Here is a 9247-nt window from a genome sequence, read left to right as displayed (position 1 = left end):
CCATATCTTTGTTATATAGAAGACAAAACAAGCTTCAGGTTCCAGTGGATCATTTATATCTTGAATTTTACTGAAGCTGGAGTCATTACAAAACCAACAAGCAACTCTCTCTGATCCTAGTTTGTTCATTTTTCTAAGCTAAGCAAGAAGCATTTCACGCGACACACGTATGAGCTAGTCTATGGAAATGCAAATCTGTAGGCGAATTGAAATTTGCAACGCATCAGAAAAGGACCATTAACATCACTCCAATCATTTGAGACATGTAAAAAGTACATTACAGATCCTGCTACAATATCCACACAAAAAATTTCCAAAGCAAATAAAGAAAATAATATTACAATAGCTGGAATACCGACCAAACTTTCGCTCTTGAGGAAATCGGAATGTATTACCTCTTCAAACCACTGTTGATGCACTAAATTTGGCTTTGCAGAACATGAAAAACAAGGAAAAATTACAAACCAAAAACCACAAATCGTGACACTTCTACAACCCAAGACAACGGTTTCAGATGTGCTAAGCAGCTATACACCTGGCTATGCTTCCAACGGGTAGCCAGGACACCTTCCTATGGTAAAAAGGATCTTCAAATACTTGCAGGTCATACTTCTGATCAAGGAGATTTGCTTATGAAAATTATTTAAAATTTGTCATTCAGAAACTTTAAACTTCAGCTGCCTTCGATCTCAGTTCTTGGGACTTCTTTTAACTCCTTTGGTACCTCCTCTGAGATGGAATCTGAACCATTCTCTAGATGAACCTCGGAATCTTCCTCCTCTAGAAGGCCTCCAGCTGGTGTCTCCCTGAATAATTCATCATTCTCTAGACGGACTAGTTTTTCTTTTGAGTTTCCCTTCAGCAGGTCCACCACTTCTAGCATGGTGGGTCTCTTCTCAGGCCGTTTTTGAGCACATTTAAGTCCAACAAGAACTACCAGCTTCAACTCTTCTTCAATGTACTTGCCGTTCAAGTTTGAATCAACCACTTCACTGAACTTCTTCTGGCAGACTAATGGCAATGCCCAGTCGAAAATTGTGCGCTTCATTGACACAGTGAGTTTATCTATGGGTCTCTTGCCACTGGCAAGCTCCAGCAGAAGTATGCCAAAGCTGTACACATCACAGCTCTCTGACACCTTACCAAACATGGCGTACTCAGGGGCAACGTAGCCAAGGGTGCCCTTGACCCCTGTTGTGACATGTGTTGCACCCTCTGGGATTAGTTTTGCAAAGCCAAAATCAGCTACCTGGGCCTGGAAATCTGAATCTAACAACACATTGCTTGCTTTGATGTCCCTGTGGATTATATGTGGTGTCGCATAGTGGTGAAGATAGCTGCATTGATTGAACCATCAGTTAATGAGACAAAATTACAAAAACGACCAAAGCTTGAGACAAGGAAGACTTTTAAGTAATGCAAATGGATTCTTGACATACGCAATTCCTTCTGCGGACCCTATTGCAATCTTCATCCGCCGGTCCCAATCAAGAAGGCATTCTGTTGAATGATGGCCATGAAGATGGGACATTAAGCTCAAGTTAGGCATGTAGTCGTACACTATAAGGCGTTCTTGCCCTTCAGCACAGTATCCACGAAGACTCAGCAGATTTTTGTGCCTGACTTTGCCCAATATCTCAACCTCAACAGAAAATTCTATCTCGGCTTTATCACTCCAGACTTTCAACCTCTTAACTGCTATCTGTAAAATTAAAAAAAAACTGATAATTCTTTCCAGCAGATGACATCTAATTATCCACAACAGGTGGAGGTACTAAATGATATATAACAGAAGGGTGGTACACATGCAAAATAACAATATATTAGAAATGAAATGAGATAACAGAAGGTGGTGGTACACATGCAAAATAACAAAATATTAGAAATGAAATGAGTGGACAACTGAAAATGTAGTGATGAAGTACTTGGCACTCCCGGCAGTTAGTGAAGCTTACAAAGTCCTCAGGAATATCTCCTGCTTCACATCTTCCCTACCCTTACCCATCAAAAAAATTAAAAAAGAAAAGCAAATCAACAACTCACATATTTATCCTCATTTCACATCAAATTATTATTATTATATAGGTATATTAATGTAGAATTGTCCACAGGGTTTTACTTTTTCTATTACTAGTATTTCCATCTTTTGGTACTCCAGAGAAACAAATCGTGATTGAACCCATATTTACCCAATGGATACAATCTGCTCATGCTAAGAGTTCATATGGGTTTGATGTACTTTTATCTTCAACCAATGGCCCGCATAGAAAATTATCTTTTTTGCGTTCTTCCATTCATACGCATTTCATACATTACCTATCTGGAATTCAGTCAAATTTCATGTCATTCAGTAAAGTGAAAAAGGTGGGCATGATATTGACATAAACCTTAACCCTGAAAATATCCAGCATGGTATTAGATCAGTCAACTTTGGGATCCTATACCCATCTCTTTTTTTTTTCTGAACCCATAGCACCATCACAACCCACCACTGTTCTCTTCTCTCATCTTTTCCACTATACCCATCTCTCTTTTTTTCTTTTTCTTTTTTCTGAACCCATAGCACCATCACAACCCACCACTGCCCCTCTCTCTCTCTCTCTCTCTTCCCTTACACAAACGACTATATCAATCCAGTTGCCATTCCTTTCAAGTGAACTCACTTTGTATATCTGAGACAAAAGGACAAATGCAGTTGGAAGGAAGCAGCCAAAGCCTTTGTTGAGCCGATCATTCAGCTGGCATCTTGCATTCATGCCCTTGTTTGATTGCCACTCAATGATGTAGTTCTAGATATGGTACTCTCAGTGGCCATTGGCTGTATCTGTGACATCCTCCTGCAAGATGCTGATGTTGTCACCACATTTATTCCATATGTTATTCACTCACTTTGCTTTGCTGCAGGTTAGCCCATGAAAATAGCTCTGAGCACTTCATTCAGTGACTCCAAGTTAAGCAATCCCCAAATTTCATTCAGGAACTTGTGGAGTCCTTTAGGAACTGTCTCTAAAACTGCAAATTGTTAATCTTATGTTGTTTAATAACTCATAGTCAGATTTTGGTAACTAAATATTTCCCATTTGGCAATTCAAAACATACTGTCTAAGTATTTAAATATTATTAATCAGGAAACCAGTCTATGTAAGACCTATGACATACAAAATAATCAGACCCTCAAGTGACATTTTGTAGGCAACAGGCTGGAGCACCACTACTTAGCACTTAGGCCAGAGACAGAAAGGAAGATAAGATAGTCAAGTTCTGCCCAGACCTACTACACAATGCTTCAACAACAAGGCACTTGGATGGCCAGCAACAATCAGATGCCTTTGACAGAAAAACTACGGATCACCGTCAAGGGAATTCGTGTGGTGGGCTACCAGCCTGCTCTATCCTTCCATTAATTGTCATCTTATGCTAGTCACCATCTCATCCCAACACCTCAATGACTGATCCAGAATTCCTCCCAATCAGATTGCCTTACTTACTTACCCAGCAATTTTTGCAGAGAGGCTATTTTGATACCTTGACTTCAGGCTACAACTGCAGTCCAACGACCATTACACCAAGGCCCTCCACTAGCCTGATTTCCTTACCTATCCCCTAAAAATGACCACAAGAGAGCTGCAAATGGATCTACTGGTTGATCAATCATTAATAGTTCTAGAACCAATGAGCCTCCACCTCCTCTTTTCCACGAGCCCAGCAAGCTTCTCTAGCCTCCACAAGACCAGGGGCCTCTTCTGCCTGCCTCTATATGTGTGTTTTCCCTTGGAGGTGAGTTATTCTCCCACCAAAGGCTTCTCTATTGCATTTTGAAATCCTTCTCTGCAGAAGTTTTGACGTGGTGATTCTTTTGTACCAATTATTATTTTGTTTGATCAACAGCCATGTCTGGGGTTTCAATTGGTCTTCCAAGAATGGAAGATGTCCCTCCAACACGTGAATGTGACTTCCCCTCCTTTCCCATGACTTTGTCAAGCTTGCTGGGCCTAATTATTTGATGTGCTCTTGAACTTCTTGTTGATTCCCAGGGTCTCTATAGCCATCTCAATGGCACCTCTGTGAAGCCTTTCACTGCTGGTCTGGCTCAGAATAAGTGGAAGAGTGGTGAATGCTAGGTTGTGAGCTAATTGTTCAATTCTATTAATCATGTCATTCTATATAGTTATCTTCTTTTTGAGGGGGATGTGGTTTGGGTGATTCAAGCCATGGGGCTGCTGCCTATAAATCTACGATTAATGATTGTCCCCTCGATGCATCACTGTCCTCTAATGAGAAGGGCCTACCGTGGTAGGGAAAAAGAAGAATAGGAAGATGAAGAATGCAGGGGAACATCTCATTCATACAGCACAAGCACAGTGTTAGGGCCCTAAGATGACACTATGTGCAGTTATGAAAAAGAGGGGGGGGGGGGAGCGGTGAGGGGGATAGGAATCCTATCAACAGCTGAAGTGTAACTAACAGAGGAATAAAACTAAAGACTTCAAATGAGAGCAAACTACAATGTATCATTTTGTATTGGATTACTCATCCATGTACTCCAGAGAGAGGATGAGTAATTACGCAGTACACTTATACCTCTATAACTGATGCCACAGCAGATACAAAGCTCCCAAAGGAAAATGACCATGGCCCTAATGGTAGCTGCAGGATATCTAATTGTTCTACACTGTATACACAGAAGATTTTCACCAAGGTTTGGTCCAATTTTAATTTTTCCTCGGAGAAGAGGGGCACTTTCTGCTGGATAAGCAACCACACTGAAGACCCTAGGGCAATATAACCAAGCCGATGATTAGTTTGTTCGCTAAAAATTTGACCTAGTCACACTACTGAAAATGACATGGTACACTCACTTATGGCAGTATCATCAAAGTATTGGAGCAATGACTTCATCAAACTACAAAGTTTATCTCTGACTCTTGAGGATAAGGGACGATTCCAAACTAACTGCTACTAAGTTTATCTTGACTCTTGAGAATAAAGGATACAATTCCAAACTAGCTGCTACTCAGCTCAGTGAGCTATATTTGCGATGGCCAATTCGCCATTGTTCCTTGCTCTAATTTCAAGGATCATCAACTGCTGACCCACTAGCAAGAATGACATGCCTATTAGTAAACAGCTCCATCTGTTCCCACCTTGAGACAAAGAAACGCCATACTGTTTGTTATTTCCATCAATCTAAAAGGAATATTAAAGTTTCACTTTTCTTACAAATTTTCAGTCTCCATGAAGATGATTTGTCTAGCACCTAGATACTAAAGGGTAGTTGCACATGAGGAAGTGGAGTTTTCTGCGGAAGGAGGTGGGACAAGGTGGTAGATGTTTTATTGGTAGTACTGTTTGCATGGTTTTCTTGGAATTTTTTCAGCATTTGGGAGCTCATTTTATGTTTTTTGGCTCTAGTCAGAGGATTCTGCTGCCTCTCTCTCCTCTATGTTCTAGTTAATATGTTTGATTTTGACGAGGAAAAAGGAGTAGGGACAAAGACCATCCTTTTATACTGATCATTTTTCAAATATGTTTGCTACAAATATCTTTCTGTTAACACAATCACCATTGCACTTGCTATTGAGTGAATGGGTGAATGTATATGTAGTATATATATAACCATCAAGTACTATGGATAGGGAGCATAGCCCCCAAATGCTGATCAACTTAAGAAGCAAAACCTTGGAGTTTTTAGTCATCATCACATTCAAGTTAAGCCAAGTTTTGTATCATATGATTTAAAGGGACTAATCCTCGGAAAGTGATAATTGAGAATCTTTTGACAGATATTGCCATGGTAACCAGATCACACTCTGACCTTCAATCTGAACAATTCTGAGCAGATAGGAACAACGGTCAGCCCAAAATGCTTCTTTAAAGCAGCATCATGAGTTTACTTAAAAAAGCATTCCAATCTAAAGGTTCCATTAGTAACAAAATAAGAATTTAGTTGGTACTACAAAAATGAACACAACCAATAGTCACTCTTTATGCTTCTTGACAGAATACACATAATGATCAGCGGTCAGTTTAATAGCCAATTTAGATTTAGTCTGACGAATACCCAGTGAATCAGTAAAACAAGTAGAAAATAAGAACAATTTCACAAAAAAAAAAGGGTTTCTGAGTCATTACTTGAGATCCATCCCATAGCTGTCCCCAGTAAACGCTGCCAAATCCTCCTTCTCCAAGTTTGTTATCATAGTTAAAATTATTTGTAGCTGCGTGCAATTCCTTCAGAGAGAACACCCTCCAAGCGGCCTGCTTCTTGTCTTGCTTTTTCCTGCATAATCAGGTCCATAACATGCATCAGACACCCCAAAAAAGTATCACAGCTAATCCAGTACACTTTACCACCCAAACCCATGCGTGCTATTCCAGTTAATCTAATCTATACATTCAATTGTCACCAATCGATCTCAGTGCACATTACATCCCATGCACAAGTTTTATATACACACACTAAACTGTTATTACTTTCGGAGAAACAAGGACATATCCAGGAATTAAAACAAGAATATCCCAACTCGAATAGTCATTTACGACCCCCAAAACAAAAAGGAAATTAGAAATTCAAAAATATCAATTTTTTGAACTCAGATCAAACGGGTAAGGGATTATCTAATCTGATAGACTTACTGATTCCTCGCGCAAAAGAACTTAACGCATCCGAAAGCCATGAAACTGTGAGGGGAAGAGGCTTCTTTCGTCTATATTTTCTTTCTCTCTACCACTTCGAATCCTCAATCGAGTTCTCAGTTCAAGCAGAACTCGCACAGGAATCGTGATTTCTCTTCAACTGTGCTTATCAGTCGCCGAAAGCGATTTCGCCAGTTTGTCACTCTCCAGAATCGGGGAGCTGAGCTGAACTGGAAAACACGCCTTTTGGAACAGAGAAAGAGAGATTACAAACTTGCAGTAAAAGAAAACGGAAACTTCTCCGTCTCGTTTGTTCGGCTTTTCTATTTCAAAAAAGGAGTAGGTAGTGGCTTTGTGGGGACCAATAAAGAAGAAAAACTAGTCAGTAGAGAGAGATAGAAATCATAGAATTACAGTTCCCAATCCAATCCCACAGGACACAAGAATGAACAGAACAAGCAAGAAATATATTCGTCCTAAAAACTGGCATGTATGTGGGACCTTGCTTGGGTCCTGCGCAATAACCATCCAGCCATTTACTTTGGGCGGTGGTATCAGAATTTTGGTCAAAATTCAAAAGATCGAGATCGAATTTCGAATCCTACGGCCAAAATTTCGGCTTGATGATTATGCGCATTTAATGCGCAGGATCCAAGCTTTTTCGAAGTAATGTGGAGCAAAATATTTTTTTGGGTACCCATGCTTTTTTAATACTGTAAATGAAATGCCAACCACAAGAGTTGAAATATGACTTTTCTACTGAGAAGTATGGATCGATACCATTCAACAAACTCTGCATCTGGAAATTACACTGGTCTCGAAAAAATAAAGGTAAGACCTGATTTTTTGTTTCAGTCAACAATAGGATTTGATTTGATTTTTTTACTTTTATAATTGATTGAAAATTATTACATATATGATATACCATAGGAATCTACCTATGAGGAACCTTTAATGGTGTAAAACCTGATTTCACTTCAGCATGGCATTGCTCAATTCGTCAGATGTTGACTCACAGATGTATGCATTTTTGCACACTGTTGATGTATGCTGACCTTGATCGTCATACAAAACAACTCAAGTTATTATCGGATCGAAATCTCGACTTAAATTTCAAATCTAACGGTCTAAAATTTCACTTGAAGATCATGCGCAATTAATATTAGGTGAAGCTTCCCAATCATTGACATAAAGATGGGAGTTGAGAGATGGTCCAGATGGGAGACAAGACAAAGTCAACCAACGTACAAATCGCTGAAGAAATAAATAAGAATTTGAAAGCAGGGTTTGTACAGAGATGCTGTGTTTGTTTAATAGGTACCACCCAGGAACGTTCTATTGTCGACTGGGAGTGTGACGGTTGAAAAATTCGTTACAAATTAACATGTAAGTATGTAACCGTTGAAGGCAGTTTGGGGGAGGCACATCACGATTCGCGAGCCAGACCGGTGTCTCGTGGCATGTGAATTCTAAATTGAACCTGCACCATTTGAACCGGTCCAGAAATCGATGCGTTTTTTATTCTAGTGCGTGTTGTTCTTTATGAATATTTTTGTTGATTGAACCGGTCTTCTTTCTGCGGCTTGACTTTGTGTCTTAAATTTCGGCCGCAAGTAACTGTTTTTTTTAACAAAAAATGCGGTGAATGAACGTGATATCATTTATATGATGAAAGTACTTGATGAGCAGAGCAGCATTCATTATTACAAAACAGATGCAGATTTATTGCTGACACAAGTGTTACTTGTCATTGTCAATCTGTCATATTATTTGAATTTTTTATTTTTTTAAAAATTTAAAAATTTTATATTTTATAATAAAAAACAACTTTATAAAGGCTTAAGAAATAAACAGATGGTACACACATGCATATGACAATTTGTATATGTCGAATTAGCTATCAAAGAAAATGTCATATTATTTGAATTAATATGCCATTAGGATGTTTTTCATTTTGGTTTTGACATCAAACTCTGTTTAATTTAAGCTCAATCTCTTGATTTTACTAGTATTTGGTTAACACTTTTGAATTTATAGTATTTGTGTATTTGCCAGAGCCCTAAAGTGATTATTTGGTTAGAGGGACTTGCAAATATAGGTTGTCACATGTTTGGTAGGCTTCACCATTACCTTGTTGTGCCAACTCTTATTTGCTTTCCTAGCATTTGTTTGTAAAGGTAGGGTGAAAGAAAAAAAGGGGTGCTAAAAAAAATATGAGGGCCCCATGTGTAGTGGGGGTGAAGGAGAAAAAAAGGAAAATAAATGAATGAATTTTGTAAAAAAGTATTATTTGTGAGTCTTACTTTTTACTTTTCTACATATTTTCATAAAATCACACATATTTTGTGGAGTTTTGAAAAGATCTGGGATGAAAAAATTGGTTTGTCATCTCATCAGATAAATTAATGAAACTTGTCTTTAATTTTTTCACCATCTTTTTTTCAATAATTTTTCCACTCCCTCTTTTTTTTTTTTTTTTGCCAACCCTGGTTTTATAAACCGGTGGTTCGACCTGCGTCACACACCTGGCTGTGGTGGGTGAGTCTCCCAACGGAGATTTTTTGCATCCACAAAGATTCGATACCGGAACCTTGCTTAAGTGAACCAAGCT

General features: G+C 38.8%; 1 protein-coding gene across 1 annotated transcript; it reads right to left on the bottom strand.

The window, feature by feature from the left end:
- Nucleotides 1-203: 203 nt before the first annotated feature.
- LOC149025211 (PTI1-like tyrosine-protein kinase At3g15890) lies at nucleotides 204-6958 on the bottom strand. The gene is made up of 4 exons (XM_089145435.1): nucleotides 6637-6958; nucleotides 6133-6280; nucleotides 1440-1702; nucleotides 204-1337 (listed from the first exon to the last, which is right to left on the bottom strand). The coding sequence occupies exons 1-4, from the start codon at nucleotides 6675-6677 to the stop codon at nucleotides 674-676; spliced, it is 1116 nt and encodes a 371-aa protein (XP_089001561.1). The 5' UTR covers nucleotides 6678-6958; the 3' UTR covers nucleotides 204-673.
- Nucleotides 6959-9247: the final 2289 nt, after the last annotated feature.

This window comes from Hakea prostrata, chromosome 2 (genome assembly GCF_041222555.1).
Source record: "Hakea prostrata isolate BN-2017 chromosome 2, UWA_Hpros_2, whole genome shotgun sequence".
NCBI classification, from domain to species: Eukaryota; Viridiplantae; Streptophyta; class Magnoliopsida; order Proteales; family Proteaceae; genus Hakea; species Hakea prostrata.
This window is presented reverse-complemented; position numbering and strand designations above follow the sequence as displayed.

Coding starts and splice junctions, on each gene's coding strand:
- LOC149025211 (XM_089145435.1), bottom strand. CDS start 6,677: ATGGCTTTCGGATGCGTTAAGTTCTTTTGCGCGAGGAATCA. Junction 6,281..6,636: donor TTCTTTTGCGCGAGGAATCA/GTAAGTCTATCA, acceptor CTGATTATGCAG/GAAAAAGCAAGACAAGAAGC. Junction 1,703..6,132: donor AGCTATGGGATGGATCTCAA/GTAATGACTCAG, acceptor TTAATTTTACAG/ATAGCAGTTAAGAGGTTGAA.